This window comes from Gastrolobium bilobum, unplaced genomic scaffold, assembly GCF_033153095.1.
Source record: "Gastrolobium bilobum isolate Gb01-03AN ecotype WA unplaced genomic scaffold, APGP_CSIRO_Gbil_v1 utg1171, whole genome shotgun sequence".
Classification (NCBI taxonomy): Eukaryota; Viridiplantae; Streptophyta; class Magnoliopsida; order Fabales; family Fabaceae; genus Gastrolobium; species Gastrolobium bilobum.
In genome coordinates, this window is record NW_026898272.1 from 425,741 (window position 1) to 447,295 (window position 21,555).

Genomic DNA, 21,555 nt, shown 5'->3' on the forward strand with positions numbered 1-21,555 from the left:
CACTACCACTTTTTTCTACTACCACTTTAATCACTATTGGATTCAAAAGTTATTTTTTTTTTCTGTCTCTTCATTCAACTTTTTCTCTAATGCAATGGTGATTAGAGTGGTTGTGAAGTGGTAGTAAAAAAAAAGTAGTGAAATGGTAGTAAAAAAAAAAAAGTAGTAAGAATATCCTAATTCTATTTTCTAATGTTAAGTGGAAAAAGTTTTTTTCATATCATCCATAAATAATATATATATTTTTTTTTTAATTTCTTAATAGCGGAACTCGTGTATCTTAAATATGTGTGCATGAAAACTCATGTGAAACGAGAAAAACAAATGCCATATATAATACAGTAGTCTAACTATTGTGTTGGCGGCGTTGGTACAATTAAACTTGGGAGAGTGAGTCTACACTCTACAGTACAGTACAGTGCTGGTTATACACTACACAGCATCAATGGCCATTGAAACTCTAGTGTTGGGTATCTCCTTGTTCCGTTTTCTTTCATGTGATGCAATCACAGCACGTTTTTCAATCTCACACTTACTTGGTTTGAATTGCAGGGGCGGGTCAAGAGGTTGGGAAGAGCTGCGTGATTGTTAGCATAAACGGTAAACGAATCATGTTCGATTGCGGAATGCACATGGGCTATTTGGACCGTCGTCGATACCCTGATTTTAGTCTCATCTCTCACTCTGGTGATTTCGACGCTGCACTCTCTTGCATCATCATCACTCACTTGTATGTATCACCACCCCTTAACTACTAACACTCCCTCTTTTGATTCGTGTAATCATCGTCTTGCAAATTATGCTTCCGTGAGTCACAGAAGGAATGAGATTTTTCCTTACTTTTGTGTTGTTGTTTGCAGTCACTTGGATCATGTTGGAGCGTTAGCTTACTTCACCGAAGTTTGCGGGTACAGTGGACCGGTTTATATGACGGTGAGTCAGTGCTATTAGGTGTTTGATGAAATGTTTGACTGAAACTGAAACTGCCGGGGTGGTTGTTTGTTTGTGGTGTTCGAATAGGATGGACTTTTAATTAGAGGCTCTGGTATTTAAGGTTTTCGTGATTCTACTTTGGCGTGAGAAATTAACGTGGGGGCATGTGCGGTGTTTACTGAACGTGGAAGGTGAATGATTTTTGGAATTATGTGACTGCTAAGTTTTCTCTGCGAGAGAGGAAGGGAGTTTAATGGGTTAAAGGAAATCCTTAAGTTAATTCAATTGGAAAATATCTGGAAGGAAAAGGTGTTCTTGATTCAAGTTTTGAATTTTTTCTAGAGAGGAAATATCTGGTTGAATTTTTTCAACACGATCTCCTAGCATGACACGAAAAATTTGTGTTCGGATTGACCCGTTTTCAAATTCGTGTTGTTTGCAAAAACTGAGACGAAAAAATTTATATCGTGTCGCGTGTCAACTTGCAAACACGAAATTGACCCCTGTTAATATTTTTATAAGTTATGTGTCGTGTCGTGTCAACACGCAAAATAAGCAGATCGTGTTTGTGTCAAATATTTTGACCCATTTTCAAATTCATGTTGTTTTCGCGTCAAATTTGTGTCGGGTCGTGTCAACCCGAATTGTAACCCCTAGTTAAAAATGGTTGTTATGTTTTGACCTGCTCTGGATTATTTTTACTGCATATGCATGTAGTCTTGTTCTAATTTTTTTTTTTAGTCTTTTGGTACTGTTTTGGTCAATGCTGACTGGTGGGGTTTCTGGGATGTAATGAATATACTAGAGCTTTGAAGCCAACATTATTTGGCCAAGGGCGTTCTGATGGTGCTTTGAATATTTAAGCATTGGCTTCCAGGTTATAATTTTACAATAGTAAATTTAACATGACTTATATTTGATTTTAACCAGTACCCAACAAAAGCTTTGGCTCCTTTGATGTTGGAAGACTACCGCAAGGTAATGGTTGATCGTCGGGGCGAGGAAGAGCAGTTTAGTGCTGATCATATTGCTGAGTGCATGAAGAAAGGTAATGTCGGATCCTCTTTTCCTTTAATGTATCAATATGTTGGTTAAACAATTATTACTTTTGGTTTAGACATGCCACTAGGAAAAGTTGTGTATATTCACACTTGTCAAGCCTCTCAGTGAACAGCAAATTATGTAATGTATTAACATTAGCGGACAGAGAGTTACTTCGTGTTGAAGTTTGAATTGTATGCAGCTGTTATGCTACAAGTATTTTGATGGGGGATAAATATTCTTTATCTGGTCTATAAAATATGTCATTTGAGTTTTATTTATTTATTTTTTAATTGATAACATTGACAGACTACAATTTTAAAACAGATTCATAAAAAAGATTCTGCTATACTTATCAGTAGTTTGATTTGCGTTGAACACATCAAAATTTCATCCAAAATAACCACATACCTCTGACAGTAGCATCTCAATTTCATATCACTATAATAAACATTTTAATTTGGTTTGATTCCTGTGTACAGTTATTGCTGTAGACCTGAGGCAGACTGTGCAAGTAGACAAAGACCTGCAGATACGTGCCTATTATGCAGGACATGTAAGCCTTTGAACTTCATCTCGGAAGCCATATCTCATTTGCATTAATAAATTTAACACCAGATACCTTGGTGAATCTCTCAACATTAGAGTTCTTGTTTAATTTTTGTCAATATAAGATAGTAGAGCGTGAGATGGCAAAAAATTGGCAAATCAAAACTATATGACAAAATCAGAACAAGATGAAAGTGTCTGATAGCATTCAAGATTAGGATTTTAAGACTAGAATGGACAGCTGGTAATCTGTGTTCTAAGATTAAAAAGTTAGTTTAATAATATCAACAGGTGAGGATAAGGCTTAAGGATTTAAGGTTTTTTTACCTTAAAAGGAAGAATGGTTTTCACTGTGGCAAAGAAGGAAAAAAGTACCAGGTTCTGTTGTCTGGCAGTGAGCAGTTGCCTGAGAGTCTTAGATATCAGAAGAAGAACAAGACCTTCAAAGTTTTTTTTTCCTGATTAGTCCACTTGTGGGAAGGGAAGCCTGAACAGTTGCCTGATCTTTTGATTTTGCTCCTGGTAGTACTAAAGGGAAGCCTGGTGCTATAAAGCTCCTGCTAATGCATGAGGTCGAGGGAAAGGTTGGACCCACTATTTCGGTCTATTGGAAGCAACCTTACCTTTTGTCATGGTTACTTTCCCTATCCAGGTCGTCTCTTCCAGTTCCATTATACATCTGTTTATGATCTTATAGTTAAGCATCACCACTGATTTATTGAAGCTTTTGACATTCTTCTACCCATAGCAAAACTGATATGTCTGTAACATATCGTACCTGATAATGCAACTAAGAATTATTAATCATGTCATGTGAAGTAGCATTCCTTATAACATAATTTATCATTTTATTTCAGGATGTACATGTAATTTTTTTTTGTTATTATGGCTACTTTCTATATCTAGTCTATCTTGATAGCATAGAATCTTGTTCTTTCAATACCTTAAATTAATGTTTTAGTACTCTCAGCTGATAATTCCTCCAATTCTGATTTGTTAAGGTTATTGGAGCAGCAATGTTCCATGCAAAAGTGGGAGACACTGAAATGGTTTATACAGGAGACTACAATATGACACCAGATAGACACCTAGGAGCAGCTCAAATCGATCAACTACGACTTGACCTTCTTATAACTGAGTAAGAACATCATTGATTGTGTAAATGCATGTTATAACGATGTTATCAAAATGTTTTGAGGGTGATAAATGATATTTTCTTGCTTGTTTAGCGTTTTAAAGTATATTGATAGTATTAGTTCATTTTCTACAATGAATTTGAATTATGAATATACTTTTCTTCGGTAACAGTATTTTCTTTAAGGTATATGATATGAACCTTGGCTTAGCCTCACTTTAAAAGCTAGCTTGTAAGGTAAGAGACCCCAAAGCTCATATAAACTCCACACTAGAACCTTATCTTTCCGATGTGAGACTCCAAGTCCCATACCTTGCAACTGGATCGGAACATCCCATCACGCTCTGCAGCCCTGGCTTGATGCTAATTTTTTACTAGCCCTAGGTGAATATTGCAATGCTAGCGTCACCAGTCGCGCCACTTGATTGCAATTGGTAGACATAGTGGAAGCTCTAATACCATTTGATACGAATCTTGGAAAAGCCTTATTCCAAAAGCTAGCTTATAAGGTAGGAGAGCCCAAAGTTCATATAAACCCCACATCAAAACCTTATGTTTCCGATGTGGGACTCCAAGTCTCATACCTTGCAACTAGATCATAACAGTATATAATTTTGAATAATACTTTTCTCTTAACTGAATTTTGAATATTGTTAATCTCATATTGATAACACTGTTAGAAATACCATTCCTCGACTTGCACCTAGCAACTTAAACTTTTGGGAAGATGGCTTGAATGTTATCAAACCATATGCGACCAAGTGGTATCAGATCAATAATTGTTATACCCATTTTTCATTATTTAATTAATTTCAATTTTGAGGTCAAATGCATTATGCCACCCTAATTTATTATTCATATTACAGTTTCTACCCTAGTTGAAGTAATTGATTTGTTAGGATTTGATATGTATTATTTTCCTTAATTCCCTAGTTTCTCAGTTTCCTTATTTTCTTAGTTTCCTAATATCAGATATTGTAAATTCCTAGTTTCATATTATGAGAATCATGCATAAATAGAAGGTGCTGCTGAAGATTTCCTCAGTCAATTCACAAATCCTTTTGTACAGTAGTTTTGAATATCCAATCTACAATTGTGTTATGTTATCATGATGCAGTAACATTCATATGTATTTTCACAGTTTTTATTCTTCCCCTATTGAGTAATGGTTTAATCTGGTTTCAAATGCAAAAAACCTATTTTGCGTTTACTGCTTGCAGTTATTAGATGGATTTTCCTGGACACAGTTTTGTTATTCTAACAACTTTTATGTCAGATCCACGTATGCGACTACAATACGTGATTCAAAATATGCTCGTGAGAGGGAATTCCTCAAAGCTGTATGTATTTGATGCACTTACTCTGAAGAATTCATACACTACATATGTTTATGCAATTTTTCGTCTTGTTTTCTTTCAGACATCTATTTAAGAAAAAAAAAATTTGATCTCACTTTCTCAGTCCTTTTTTTAGTTAATTATGTCTTACTTTCGCTGTTTGCATTTTACATTGACCTGCCATTGATTATATTTGAAGTGATCCTTTTAGTATTTTTGGAGAATCCTTGGCTTGTACTCAGAGGATGGACCAATATTTGTTGATTAGATCAAGAGGTTTCGACTGAAGTTAAAAGAGGAAAGATCTTCTGGATGTGTGCTATTTATGCTCCAATTGGTGCATTTGGTTGGACATTGTTAGAATACTAGGACTCGTAGTGATTTTGGAGTTTTTTGTTAGTAATGTTATTGGATTGGGCTTGTTGACCTATATTAGTTGTTTGATTTGGTGTTAGTGGTTTGTTTCTAATACACAGAGTTTCTCGTGATCACTTTCTGTTTCAACATAGTCCCTGCATTGAGATAGGATTGTGTAATTGGCTTCTATTTGATTTTCAGCTTGTGGTATTATCTGGGAGTTCCTTTGCTAGATATGTCAATGGGCTAGAGGAGTTTATTATATTGATTTTCTTATCTCTTGTTTTAGTTACATTGTTTGTTTTTTGTAAGGAGGATGGCTTATCCTTAGGTTATGTACTCTCCATCTTTTATTAAAAAAAAGGAAAGGAAAGAAAAGAAAAGAAAAGAAAAGGGAACTTTATCTGGGAACAAAATTTGTCTGGATTTGGGTTTAACTAGTGTTGCATGTGTAAGGTTCATCGTGTGATTGTGTTCCCCTTAGCATATTTTCTAAGGTCTTAATGTTGATGATGGAGGTGGTGGAATATTTGGAATCTTCTCACAGCTGAAGATAATTGTTGACATTATAGGGATAAGATGGAAACAGAGAAGAGACTCTGAATAATCGATATTGTGATATGAGATTGATACAAAACATTAACCTAACAATCCTATTTATGCTAATATTATAAGTCAAGTACTAGTCTAATTCAACTAGTATGAGCCCAGTGCAATAACACTACTGGCTACTAACATAATGAGATTCCATAAGCAATAACATTTGTAATATTCTAATAGTGATAATGATTTAATGAAATATTTGGAATAGTCACATAGCTGATGATGATGGTGGTGGCATATTTGGACTAATCTCTTTGTTATCATTGGTGAGGAATGTGTTGTTTCTGTATTTGAAACACAGTTTAGAGGAGATGGCAGAAGTTAGAAACCAGGCTTTATGGTGATACATTGTCTTTGTGGGATTTGTTTACTTAGTTTGAGCTTAATGCTAAGGAATTGATTTTTTGGCTTATTCACAGTGCTCAGCTTGAGCCAGCCAATTAAGTGGGGTATCTTCAATAGATATTCAGGAAGTTTAGTTGGCCCTTTCTGTCAATATATACATTTTCTTGTAGTCCCTTTGTTATATTGTTTTAGGAGGAATCCTTTTCTTATCCTCTACTCTCATCTTTCCTTTTGTCTCGATTTTTATGTGATTTTTCTGTTTTTTTTTTCAAATAAAAAAATTGGCTCATAACTTTTTGTTATTCGACTGCATTCTGCATGTATGCTTGATCCAAGATTTGTTTCTCCTGTAGCTTTTATGATGAGCTCTTTATGTATCAAAGTAAAAGCAAAATGTTTCCAAGGATCCAATATTTATGATTGTTAACGTTTAATTTTAAGATAAATCTAAAATATTTTATTCAATAAAATTTATTATGACTAATTTCTATGTTAGATATATTGACAGCTGTAGCATTTTTTTTGTTCTTAATAAGGCATAGTCCTTGTGTACATTTGGAAGAAAGCAGGATAGTGCTGTGTTAGGTTGGATTAGCATGTAGTCATGTCAAGTTACAATTTTTTTTTTCTTTTTCCAAAATTTTCTGCTTGTGTCTCTTTTACTTTATGTTTTCGTTTAGATTCAAGTTCTCCTGAGCTACAGTTACTCTTATGTTGGTACTAAGTTTCAAATTGATTGATTTAGGTTCATAAATGTGTTTCCGGTGGAGGAAAGGTGCTTATTCCTACATTCGCTCTTGGAAGAGCCCAGGTATTCTGATTAAGATGGCCATTCATCTCACTGATTGTAATTTATATATCTGTTTAGGATGAAGTGCAATCAATTATTACACCTTTCTCTTCATAATGATTCCATGATGTAGTTATGATTTCCGCTTCCCATCCCTAAACCCTCCTCACAAAAGACAAGAAAAAGAGAGAGAGAGAGAGAGATGAATAAGAAATTAGGGTTACTTCTTACCAGTACTTTTCGGGGATTCTAAGATCTTAATTCTGTCCTTAATGTTTTATGCATTTTATACAGTGTGCGTTTATTGGCTTTGTATTTGTAATTGTCTTAGTTGAATTACCTTAATATAGATACTGCATCGTTGGCAAGATATTGTTTCCATGGCTCATCATTCTATAATGTTAATTATATTCCCTTGCTGTTTCCTTAATTGAATATTAATTATTTTATATATCATAAAAAATGGATTTACTGAAAAGCAAAAAGTTGGAATCCCTTCCCAAAGGTCTTTTTTAGTGACTTTTCCTATTATATTTTTAAGTCTTCATCTATCCCTTTCAGAGTGCATTTGGATAAGCTTTGAGAGTGCTTTTATGATGTAGCTTGTGTTAGAACTTTTTCAAAAGATTCTCCTTTTATCTTTTGAGTAAAGCATCAAATCTGCTTTCTTTTGTGTTTTTGCTTTTTAAAAATGCTTCTCCAACTATCTTGAGATTTTTTAGAAATATTTTTTAATTAAAAAGTGCCCAAACAAATGGGCTCTCTTAGGCTATCTTGTATTTGATACTTGAGTATCTGCTGGTCTTATTTGACTAAATCGCCTTTGGGAAGTTTCTATCATCTTCTCCACTATAGATGCTATTCAAACTTTCTGTTGGTTACATTCATTTTTAGTCTTATATTTTCTTGTATGTCCACTCTAAATTGCCATTAATTATTTTTAGAGATATAATACAAAACCATTCTTGTGTCTTCACCTAATAGCTTAAACTTTTGGGAGTTAGTTTATGAAACGGCATAAGAGCATCTATGACCCAATCGTCTAGAGTTCGAACCTTGCCGTCCCCAGTTTTCTAATAAAGTTAAATTTTAACACAAGGTAGGTGGGCATATGCATATTCCATGCTTCAAGCTCAAATGGCTCTTGCATGAGGGGCTTGTTAAACATATATAATATAAAAAAACCATTCATGTGTCTTCACCAAAGAGCTTAAACTTTTAGGAGAGTTGGTTTGTGGCATGCTACCAGAGCTTCTATGACCATGTGGTTTAGAGTTCAATCCTTGCCGTCTCTTATTCTTCTAATCAAAAAATAATTTTTTGCACAAGGTAAAAGAGCTTGTGGATTATCTCTATGCTTAAAGCCCGGATGACTCTTGCGTGAGGGGGATGTGTTAGAGATATAATACATAACCATTCATGTGTCTTCTCATGATAGCTTGAGCTTTGGGGAGATTTGGTTCATGACAACTATCATAGAGCATTGCTAGTTTTATAGTTGTTTGGTAGAAGTTTCCATTGAATTTGATAGGCATTATGTGATTATGAACAACATATGAACTATTTCTCCATTTTATTCGTCTAGCTTGAATCCTATGTGTGATATCCTATCAATCTCAAGTTCCAAGAATAAAAAATAGTAATTTTAAATATTTAAAATATGTAATTATATTTTTGATCTATTGACATGTTTTTGAGAAACGAGTTAGTACAACTTCAACATCAACAACACCTTTATTCCAAACTAATTGGGGTTGGTAGATGAATCCAAATAAAAGATACGAAAGGGTAGAAAATAGATATAAAAAAAAGCGAGTTAGTAAATTTAATTAAATAAAAAATGAGAATATAATATCTAAATTATTATAGAAAAGTGTACAACTAATTGTATTTCATCCAAAAAATTATTTTTCTTAAAACTGTAGATCTATATAGGTTGTGTAAAGAACCTTGGGATACACCACCCCAAAAGCTAGCTCAAAGGGTGGGAGTGCCCAAGGGACTATATATCTCAACACGTCCCCTCACACAAGAGCCCATTGGGCTTGAAGAGTGGACAATGCAACAGGCCCAACCTACCTGTGCAAACAAAGAAATTCCACTTGAAAGAAAGTGAGGGGCGGCGAGGATCGAACCCGGGACATGAGGCTCTGATACCATGTAAAGAACTTTGGGATACACCACCCCAAAAGCTAGCTCAAAGGGTGAACACGCCCCCTCACACGAGAGCCCATTGGGCTAGAAGCGTGAACAATGCAACAGGCCAGCCTACCCGTGCTGTTAAGAGTGTTAGTGTTAATAGTGTAGAAGTCCCACATTGAGTGTGTCTCTTTGTATTCTTCAATTGGTTTGCTATATAATAGCACCAATGTTGTGTAGTTTAATACAATAAGGATTACTATCATTTCCTCTTGTATCTATGAGATTTAACATGGTATCTAGAGCCTAACAAGAGGAATCTTAATCCGTTTAACTTAGTTCTATTTTCCATAATTTCAATATGGTTATAGAGAGATATCACCCTCCTTGAGGGATTCCCGTTGCTATTTCTTTTTCGGGTTTTTCTTAGTATGCTCTGTGACTGCAGCTTAGATTGATCTGTCACATCAGAAAAGAATGATCCTTGGGAAGTTGTTGGGTTGACTACCGTTGTCGTTGACCGACCACCGTTGACCGCGTCGTCCACCGTTGACAGCCGTCTCCGGCGACTTTTCCGGTGACTTTTCCGATGACTTTCCGGCGACTTTTTCGGCGATCCACCACCGTCTCTGATGACTTTTTCGACGACCCATCGCCGTCTCCGGCGACTTTTTCGATTCAGCGAAGCTTTGTTTTTCTTTAATCTTCTTTCTTCCCAAGATGGAGTATTTATACTATTCATCATCCATCTTGAGGGGAAGCACTGTCCATGTTGCTGATGGTCATTCCAGCACAATTGTCTTTGCCGATGATAATTCCGACACTGTTTAGAAGTTCCTCTTGAGGGGGAGCACTGTCCATGTTGCTGATGGTCATTCCAGCACAATTGTCTTTGCTGATGATAATTCCGGCATTGTTTAGAAGTTCCTCTTGAGGGGGAGCACTGTCCATGTTGCTGATGGTCATTCCAGCACAAATTGTCTTTGCCGATGATAATTCCGGCACTGTTTAGAAGTTCCTCTTGAGGGGGAGCACTGTCCATGTTGCTGATGGTCATTCCAACACAATTGTCTTTGCCGATGATAATTCCGGCACTGTTTAGAAGTTCCTCTTGAGGGGGAGCACCGTCCATGTTGCTGATGGTCATTCCAGCACAATTGTTTTTGCCGATGATCATTCCGGCATCTTCCATGTTGATATTCATTTCGACGCCATTTTTAGCACATTGTTGATTTTTGGTTTCTCATTTAGGAGATTTATTTTGATGTTATGTTACTTGGTCTTTCTTGTAATAAGCTTGTAGCATAGTCAAGGGAAAACCACGGCTGCTCACCAACTGTTAAATGAAATGTCTGAGAGGGATCTTGATGCTGATGTCCTGGTCAGCTCAGTTGTCTTTGCCGATGATAATTCCGACACCATCCATGCTCTGATGTCCATTCCAGCACTGCCTCTTTATCAGCTCTTCAGACTGATGGTCATTCCAGTTGATTTGTTGTACTTAGTCATTTCATTTCGTTGATGTAGCATTGTTGTTTTTGGTTCCTAATGAGAGTATTATTTATGTATCAAGCTTGTAGCATATGATCTATATGCTACAGCTTGAGGGGGAGTGTTAAGAGTGTTAGTGTTAATAGTGTAGAAGTCCCACATTGAGTGTGTCTCTTTGTATTCTTCAATTGGTTTGCTATATAATAGCACCAATGTTGTGTAGTTTAATACAACAAGGATTACTATCATTTCCTCTTGTATCTATGATATTTAACATGTGCTAAGAAACTCCACAAGAGAAAGTGGGGGGCGGCGAGGCTCTAATACCATGTAAAGAACCTTGGGATACACCACCCCAAAAGCTAGCTCAAAGGATGGGAGTGCCCAAGGGACTATATATCTCAACATGTTATATAATTTATACTAATTTAATATTTATAAAAAATATTGATTATTTAGCGTATTTCCTGTAGTTCACTTATAAATTCTATTAAAGATGTTATAGTTTTTAATATATTTTAAAATATTTATTAAGAAGGATTTTTATTTTTATTTTAAAATCCAGTTTGACCTAGGTTGGATTAATAAACCATGAGGGACTTACTATTCTGGTTCAGTGAACAGTTTAATTATCAAAACATTCATTAAGATTTAATGGTTGTCTTATATTTATCAAGTTATTATGATATGTAGGAACTATGTATTTTGTTGGATGACTACTGGGAACGCATGAATTTGAAGGTTCCTATCTACTTCTCAGCAGGTTTGAAACGTCTAGTGTCCTTTTTTTAAAGATATTCTCATTTATGCCTAATATCATTGCATTTTTTTTGCTTTTTCATATTCTCAAATCCTACACTGAAATTTAGCTGTTGTGGCTTATCTGGTTTTTGAAACTGAAGCATGTGTTCTTAATTATAGTGATCATATTGGGGATGAGATTTACCAAACTTTTGCAATCAATTGCGATTGCCGCTTTGAGACTCAAGGGTAGAGGATTCAACTAGAACACGAGCAAGGGGCACATCCAAATCAGAAGGGGGTTTGGTTGGAACACATAGCAAAGTGGACCAAGCCCTATTAAAATTTGAGACAATATTTGATCACTTGTGATAGAGTACTCTGGGGCAAACCATACAAGGTCAACATCATAAAGTAGGTATTGGGCTGCTCAAGCTCCTGGGCAGGAGTAGCAACCGGGAGCAGAAGTTTGTTGAAATCATTTTAAGCCCCATGAATCTAGCCCAATTGAGTGGCATAGAGTTGTCAAACCTCCGAGGAACAATGACATTTGTTAGGTTTTGGCATACACCATAAAAGCTGTTAGGGATGTTATCATAAAACCATTCATGTATCTTAAATCTTCATCTCACATATTAATCTTTTGGGGTAGTGGGTTCATGACATGGTATTAGTGCCTTTGTGATTAAGTATGTAGAGTTTGATTCTTGCCACTCTCATTCTTCTAATAAAAATTTTGAGTTTCAACACAAGGTATATGGCTTGTGCATTGTCCATGCTTCAAGCCTAATGGGCTCTTGCATGAGGGGACATACTAGAGATGTTAATATAAAATTATTAATATATCTTCACCTAATAACTTAAGCTTTTGGGCTAATTGGTTCATTATAGAGGCATTTGGTGTCATTGGTATAAAGGACTTTGATGCCCATTTGAACTGTTTAGGTGCGGGCATCAAGTTGGTTGCGGTAGCGAGGTGGTCCACATATTCTTGACTGCTAAGCTAGAGCTTGATATCAGAAGCCCACGTGTCATGGTACCATTTTACTTGTCATTGGATAGTGGAGCATTGACTTAGTTGGTGAAAACAGACGGCGTAGCCTTCGTAGGGTCACTAGAGGCAGTGGAGGCCAGGTTCAGTGGAAAAGGGTCAATACACAACTAAACAGGGGTTGCAACTTGCAAGGGCAGGAAGGAACATTGTAGAGGAGGGAAAACACAGAAGGACAACATATTTATGGGGAGAGGAGAGGCTGGCAAGTGGAGCACAACAAACAGAAGCCCCAAAGAACCTCCCACGTGCTGGCACACTGATAAGGACCTTCAACACTAAAACAGAACTAATAACACATACAAAGGAATTTTTGGCCTGAATAATCAGATTTTATATATCCATGGAAATCAAGAGACAATTACAACAAAATGAAAATTAAAATGAACTAGAAATAACACTAACAGTAAAGGAAATAATAGTAAAGGATAATGTGAGACAAATGGAGAGACCTCACTCTCTCCCAGGTTCCAATCCAAGTCCAAGATTCCCCATGCCCTGCTTGCTCCTTATTTAACTACTTCAGCCCCTGCGTTGATTCACACCCTTCCCACAACTGATTTCGCCATAACAAACTATGGAATATTCTTTACTGACTCAGCATGTTTATGGGCCTTCGTTATTGGGTTTGTATCACACGCTTTTGGAGAAGCGTGCGAGAGAGACTCACAAAGAACATCGAAGGCACATGGCTTAGGATCTGTGCAAGAGATTCTGACTAGTAGATCGGCCAATGGCGAATCTGTCCATCGTGATTTAGGTTGGAAGGTCACCAGGAGACTGCCAAAATGATTACACCGTAGTGATTGGCTGGCTAACCTGAGTGGAGAACACCAGTGAGTGATGGGTCCACTGGGTAAACACAGTTGAGGATTACCTCTCCTTCGGGCTTTGATAGTTTGATACCATGTTAAGAGAGAGAAAGAGAGAGGCATTTGTAGCAACGTGTGCATGATACCCAGCGATAACTGAAAATGTATAGAAATACAGTAATAAATACAAGGACCCTAATTACTATAATTACGTGATTTGATTTTGATTTTGCTACACCGATACAATAAACCTAGACACTATTTACCTAGTTTCCAAGAATTACAATATATGATTTACACAACAAGAGAATGAACTTTATGTGGCCTTCAAACCTGCTAAAGGTCATTAGTATTGTCCCTAGAGGGTGATCTGGATTTAAAAAAGAGGGCCAGCAAGATAAAAGTTACCCCATTTCCGAGAATGTCTACAAAACTGAAAGATGGAATTAAAATAATAAACACCAAAAGAATCTCTAGTCTAGTCCCAACAGTGCCATTAAGCGCTTGTGAAATCCAATCCTAATGAATTAAAATAAGGAAACTTCCAACTCTGAGCTTTCTTGATAATTAATATTGTTGTATGTCTGTTCCAAAGAATGACAAAATCATGTGAAGGATATTATCTGCAAATATGCAGCTGATGTAAAGGGGAAAGCCCAAAAAAAGAGAGAGAAAATGATTCAGAAATTGAAGCATTCACGTGAATGATTTCTCATAAAGACAGTGTAAACCATAGGTATCTAAATTAAGATGACCTTTATAAAAAAATGATCAAATTGATATATGCTGCAAACCATAGGTATCTAAATTAAGAAACCTTTATATATGCTGTAACTTTATATTGCTAACATATTCCATATTTTTGTGAAATCCATGCCATAGAATAGTATCTGAATTAGTTATCTGTATACATAATCTTCAAATTTTGTAATTTATAATGAAAATTTTCGATTATTTTTTTCAGCTTTCCTTTTCATTTCCACAGAAGACAGCTATACTAACATAATTGCAAATTTACAATTATCTCAAATATATTAATCAGAAAAGATATAATATGGTAAGGACTAAGGAGTATCTTTTAGGAGCATGCACTATAGGAGTAAATTATATATTATTCTTCAAACGAAAGCCTCTTTTGCTGCACTCTATTCCTGTGTGTAATAATTATCATTGTCCTGTGAAAAAGAATCAGATTAAGTTAATATGATACAGCTTAGTATGTGACTTTTTGAGCTGTCTATCTTCCCCAGTGATGTTCCTCCCATTATTTGTTGGTGTCTATGCTTTATATTAGAACTAACTACTTGAATATGTATTTTCTCAGGATTAACTATTCAAGCTAATATGTATTATAAGATGCTTATTAGGTGGACAAGCCAGAAGATTAAAGATACATACTCTACACATAATGCATTTGATTTTAAGAATGGTAATTTCGATTTTTTTATATTTGAATTCTCAGGAATTTCAAAATTTCATCTAGCTTTCATATGTGCGTTCATGCAATAATAATTTGCAATGATTGGGTTATGCTGTGATACAGAGCCTTGATGTTGGAGCATTACTGTGGTTAGAGATTACAGTTCCTTATATTCAATAGTTTGAACAGTTTGTTTATATGAAGAAATCATTTTTCTGAATGATTAAGGGATTTGAAGGTGGAAAAGAAAAAATGAAAAAAATTTCTTGACAGCACAAAGTGTGGGCTTTGGGGCTGATTGGGTTTTAAAGATTAAAAAGCTCGGTAAGAAGGGATGTTGGTAAAGGGTTTAAATGTTGTGGGATAGAGGAGTGGACTTCATGGCTAAAATAAGAATAATTGATTGGCAGCTGTGGATAGTACCCTAGAAGGCAAGATGGAATAAATGTATTAAAGGTTTTATGAGAAAACATGTCTACCACCAGATCATTAGGCATGACATCCATATGACACATCTTTTGATGATACGGAAATATAAATATTTTCATACATGGTTCTAGAAAATCTAAATTTGTTGAAAAGAAGAAATAAAAATAAAAATAAAATTAAAGTGTGTGTGTGTATATATATATATATATATATAATGATGGTGTTTGCCTTTCTTTTCTTTGTTCATTTATGTCCCATTTGGAGTTTGCCTCTTTGCTATTTATTTGGGTTCATTGACCGCCACCCCAACTAGTTTGGGATATAAGTAATGGTGATGTTGATGTTAAATGATGGTGTGTCCTCTAACTTTGATGGACAGGATGAAGAATAATGAGAAAATTATGTCCTTTGTCATATAAGGCCTTGATCGTTCATCTTTAATCAAATTTGTATCGAGGTTTCGAGGTCAGATGGTGAAATATTGAAAGAAAAAAAAAGAAACTAGAAGTCCTAATGGAGTATCATGTGAAAATAGAAATTGTGCTCTGTATTAAATTTTTTGTACAGTAAAAACTTAATCAAATCTAGTCATAAATGAAAATTTCATATGAATTTTATGAAAGTTGAGATTGAAGGTATAATTTGTTGCATGGATATATATCAAAGTTCCATGTCTCACTCATCTGGTTTGTATGTTGTAGTTCACAAATTTGAAAGGAATATGATAGATGCTCCTGGTCCTTGTGTTCTTTTTGCCACGCCTGGGATGATAAGTGGTGGATTTTCACTTGAAGTTTTTAAGCACTGGGCACCGTCAGAAAATAACCTTGTCACTTTGCCTGGGTACACCCTTATCTCTTCTCTTTCTTTACTTCCTATCTTTTTATGTTAGCCATTAGATAAATAACATGATGAGCGAAATGCAGATAAATGTCTCTGATACGACATCTTTGAAGGTGTACTCTAGGAAGTAAACCCACTGTGTTTCCCCTTTTCCCCATTTAAATCTGATCCAGTTTTAATTTCCCACAATTAATGTGTTACATTCCGAAGTTTATAGATATCAAACTGTTTTAATGCTGCCACATTCACTTAATGATATATAGCTCTTCCTATTAAATCTTAATAAATTTGGTTAAAGTTTTCTCTCTTGGATAAAGTTTAGGAATTAGGATTAATACAACTTGGAGCTTGGTGGTAGCAGCATACAAATTGATATTTGATATGACTGACATATTTTTTAGAAGGAAAGAAGATTTGAGATGCAATTGATTGCTGTAGATGGGTATGGGTTTGAGATTGATCTTTACATCATGGGGATGATTCACATGCTTGTTTTGGATAAAAGGGAACAAATTTTGGTCGCATGCCTTTCCCTTATATTATATGGCGCACAGCAGGTGGACAGCATGAATCAGGGCTTGTATCTGTTATTTGTTTCTTGTGTGGGAAACTGGAAACTTAAAGGCTTCAGGTGGCTCTAAGCATCCTCGTAGATAGCTTTATTTGTTGTCATATTTTTTGTCCTATTTTGGCAACAAGTATTGAGGTGAACAATATATAAGGCAGTTTGAAGACACTGGTTTCCTGGGTTTTAAATTGTAAATAGTTTTGATTTCGGCACCTTTTGTTCAGAGACCCTTTTCTCTTTCTTCAGAAGACCTTTTCAGTTCTCAAGTGTGTCCTACTAAAGATTAACTTGGGATAAGAAAATTTGCGTGGTTCTGATTGGTGGTTAAGAGACATGCTGGGTTTGCAGATGTTACTGTAGTTTACTTGAAATATTATCTACCATAAGGTCAAGGCATTTTAGTATGTGGTACTTAACAAAGTATTTAAACTGATGACCTCCTGCAAGCTATGTGACTTTTCGAAGCCTGCCCTGATATATTTAATTGTGTTGAAAGAGTTCTGAAACTAGTTGTCAATTGTTTTTTTCATTGCTTGATGACTTAGTGTCAACGGTTTGCTTGTTTTGTGGTAATATAGGCTGTCATTCTGCACATGAAGACATGGTGATTAGTTTTCAGGGCATTGGTAGTGTCAAAGACCAACTCTCCTGAAAGCCTAAGCTATTATGTATAGGTACAGACATGTTTTATAGCTCTAGCAGGTAGGAAGGACTATGATTAGTGGAGACAGTGCTATGCTTGTTTTACTGTTTGGTGTTCCTATAACAGATGGGGATGCTGGAATTTTAGGCTCAGATTATACTATGTCTCTGGGACTGTCTTTTATGTTCCTAGTGCTACCACCTTTGTGTTATGAACTTGGCCTTTTTGGTGGTTTTTCTATTTTCAGATGATCAGAGAAACAGGGTTACATAACATACCATTCCTCCTTTTTTTCCCCTGATATATCTTATCCCTTCTCTTCAGTATTTTTTTTAACCTCTTTGCCCAGTATTATTATATGGTTAAAGCCGTAGATTTTAAGAAGGTTGAGATATGCTTGCACATAGGAAGCCCCTTTGAGTTTGGAAAATTTATCCTTTACTGAAAACAACTCTCCTTGTACACATTTTTTTTTCATGTCTCTTTCCGGTTTCTATATTATTGGTCACGAGAATTGAAAAGTTATTTTAAGGTTTCTGGAACAGGAGGTTTCCTCTTTAATCTGGGAGTCCAGATTTTTTAGGGCTTAAATGCATCATCTTGTTGATGTTATTGGTTGCCAATTAGAAATTACTATATGAAGATTTTTATTTTTCTCTATTTATTTATTTATTTATTTTTGTACATTTTTTTCTTATCTTTAATTTCTTCATTTTGTGGCTTCATCTTTCTGCACTATGTCACAACCTATATTATGTGCATGGACATGCTCCCCTTCCCCATTCCTTTTCCTTAGTTATTATTTTTATTTATTTATTTATTTTTTAAAGAAGAACATGTATAAATCCACCCTATTTTGATGTACTTATTGTGTTCTATAAATCCATTACTTTGTTACTCTTGTAGGTATTGTGTGGCTGGAACAATAGGACATAAATTAATGTCAGGTAAGCCCACCAAAATTGACCTGGATCCTGATACACAAATAGATGTGCGTTGCCAGGTACGTTTTATCTCCTACCCATTTATTTACAAGGAGATATATCTTGTGTGCAAGCAATTCAGTATTTTTATGAACTTCAGCATATAGAATATAGATGTTCCACTTGCATAGACAAGAAGTGTTAGCAGCATATGGAAGTAAATGAATCTGCCTCGTGATAAAGATAATATGATAATACTAAAACCATAAAACGAGCTTCACTTCCACAGATATTATATCAATGTAACTTCTTGAGTTTGATGTGATGAGTTTGCATATGACTTGTTTTGAGGACAAGTATACAATTGAAACCATTTTTCTTTTTCTCTTTCTTCGTTGGATAAACAAAATCTTACTTCTTTTGCTTTTGACATTATTATAGTGTGTAAAAAACTGATCTTTAAGAAGTTCATGCTGCACCTTCAACTAAATGCTTTTGTCGCCTACTAAAGTTCCTCTATTTTTCTTAGTATTGATTTGAAAATTTATGCGCTTTAGAAATAAGGGCAAGAATACATTGTAATACTATGGAAATTGTTAAAGAGATAGTAATATAAAACCATTGAAAGCCCATTGCTTTAACAGTTTGAGCTGTGAGGTGAGATGATTGTTTACCATGATATCAAAGCCTTCGTAACCATGAGGTTACGAGTTCGATCTCACCGCCCTCCCCTTTCTAGTGGAATTAAGTCAGCTCAAGGTAGAAAAAAAATGGCTGTGCAATATCCTCGCTTCAAGCTTAAAGAGCTCTTGCATGAATGGGTGTTGTAAAAAACCATTTCAACCCAAAACCTTAAGGTGTTGAGTGAAGGCCTTTTTTAATGGTTTATATTATTCTCTAACACATCCCCTCACATAAGAGCCCTTTGGGCTTGAAGTGTGGATATTGCACAGACTCAAATTTTTTTGTTTACCTTGTGCTTATTTTAATTCCACTCGAAAGTGGGAGGTGGTGAGGATCGAACTTGTGACCTTGTTGTTACTGAAGCTCTGATACCATGTAAAGAACTTAAGAACCATTTCAACCCAAAACCTTAAGGTGTTGAGTGAGAGCTTTTTTAATGGTTTATATTATTTTCTAACAGGTGTGTTAAAGAGATATAATATAAAACCATTGAAGGCCCATCACTTAAGAGCTTGAGCTGTTAGGTGAGATGGTTTTTTATCAGAAACCAATGCTTTTCTAGTCTTGAAATGCTTGAATTTTTTATTTTTTTTTAAAAAGAAAAAGGCAGATAGTTAAAAGTACATTTTATATAAATTTGAAATTGAAAAGTGTGTAGTACAGATTAGCATGGAAGGTAATTGAGTCAGTTCATTTAGTTTCTGGGATAATTTTTACTATTGTCTTGAATTGACAGGTTCATCAGTTGGCTTTTAGTCCTCACACCGATTCTAAAGGGATAATGGATCTTGTAAAATTTCTCTCCCCGAAGCATGTTATACTAGTGCATGGCGAGAAGCCTAAGATGGCTTCTCTTAAAGAAAGAATTCATTCTGAACTGGGGATTCAGTGTTATGATCCTGCAAATAACGAAACTGTATGCATTCCTTCCACTCACTATGTAAAAGCAGAAATCTCTGGCACTTTCACTCGCTACTGCTTAAATCCGAACTTCAAGTTTCAGAAATGCAGTTCGGTGGATATTAACTCTACTTCGATAGGCAGAAACTTAATGCCTGAGCTTCAAGTTGAAGATGAAAGAGTAGCAGAAGGAGTTTTGGTTGTGGAAAAAAGCAAAAAGGCAAAGATTGTACACCAGGATGAGCTTTTGCTCGTGTTGGGTGAAAAGAATCTCGAGTTTTAGTTTGCATATTGTTGTCCGGTACATATTGGTAATGGATAGCTTAATTGACAAGTGCTCTCGGCTCCAATTCTTATCTTCAAAACTTTTTGGTAGTGACTTATCAGGAGGAAACACGATCTTGGAGAACATATGCAAATGTAATCATTTCATGCATCTCCCTTGTGAAGCATTATTGTTCTTGCAGGATTCAGGAAAACTCTGTATAGCATTTTATTTCTGCTGTCTTTGGTCAGCAGTGAACAAGAAGCTTGCAAGGAAACTATTTTCAGCAATGTAGAGCATAAATATTTGGCCCATATATTTATGTCAGAGCTCTGAAGCATGTACATTAATCAACACAACGATTTGATAGAAGGAGAATCAGTTTAAACAGAACAACATCATTCTACTTTTCTTTGCAGGGAGTTTGATTTGAGAATAGACTTATACTCACACATTGAGCGAATGGTGGAAACGGATTCCAACGGGTGAGTTGATGACATTGTTCAGGAATTTGGTAGTTTCTTGCTGTCTGTTTTAGGCTTTAACAAGATTCAGATACTATTTACTCTTAATATAGCTTCAAGCGCTCATGATGCAGGAGAAAGGAAATTGTTGTGATTGTTTACGAATTCTATACAATTTTTGTAGCGATTATTTTTATTTATTTTGTGTTATTCTGAACATCTACATGTTAGCGAAGAATTATGGATCCGTGTCAATCAATGAATCGTATTTAAGTTTGGTTTTGTTTTTTACTTATTTATTTCAAAATTGCCCTTGGTATAACTGATTTTCACAAAAGTAAACAAGACCTGTGGTGTTGTTATCAAGTGTGATTATTTCGTTAAAACATTGAGGAAGGTTATACTTACAATTTTTTTTTTACAACTTCTTACAACCATATCTTAACACCGTTGATTTTCGTCAATCAACGGTTATCATTTATTATGAATTAATAATTAATTTAATTTACAATAAATGATAACCGTTGATTGACGGAAATCAACGGTGTTAAGATATGGTTGTAAGAGGTTGTAAAAAAAAATGTTCTAAGTATAACCTTTTTCTAAAATATCAGGCAAGAGAGCAAGTGATATTTGTATTAGACTGATCATTGAAAGAGTAGTTATTCAAGCAGCAATTTTAGAAATAATTGATTCTTCATATCAAGCACCAAACTGAAATGCCTGCAATGGCACCAAATAAGATTTTTCAAATTTAAAATTGAGTCATTATTATTTTATACGAAAAGAAATTATATTTATAATTTTAGTCGTTAATTCTATTTATATTTAAGTGCTTTAATTTTTGAGTTATTTGAACTTGAATATGAATGGATTAAATTTGAGTGCGGCACTTATTATTTCATTGAAAACTAATACGACAAAAAGTAATTTATTTATGGGTTTTATTTTTCTTATGTTACATGAGATAAATTAAATTGTCTCATACAACACACTACAAAAAAAAGTAGGTGGGACTCACTACAAAAAAAAAAAGAGAAAATAAAAAAAATTAATTCCACTCACTTTAGTGTGTGTTGCATGGGACAATTT

At 35.1% G+C, this 21,555-nt stretch overlaps 1 protein-coding gene across 1 annotated transcript; it reads left to right on the forward strand.

Moving 5' to 3' along the window:
- Positions 1-394: 394 nt before the first annotated feature.
- Positions 395-20,708, forward strand: LOC133314387 (cleavage and polyadenylation specificity factor subunit 3-II). Its single transcript, XM_061515868.1, has 14 exons — positions 395-470; positions 553-730; positions 861-933; positions 1,864-1,981; positions 2,457-2,530; positions 3,525-3,661; positions 4,935-4,998; positions 7,046-7,111; positions 11,414-11,483; positions 14,649-14,753; positions 15,875-16,016; positions 18,134-18,230; positions 19,571-19,849; positions 19,895-20,708. Exons 1-14 carry the CDS (start codon positions 446-448, stop codon positions 20,015-20,017), a joined length of 1,551 nt encoding a protein of 516 aa, XP_061371852.1. The 5' UTR covers positions 395-445; the 3' UTR covers positions 20,018-20,708.
- Positions 20,709-21,555: the final 847 nt, after the last annotated feature.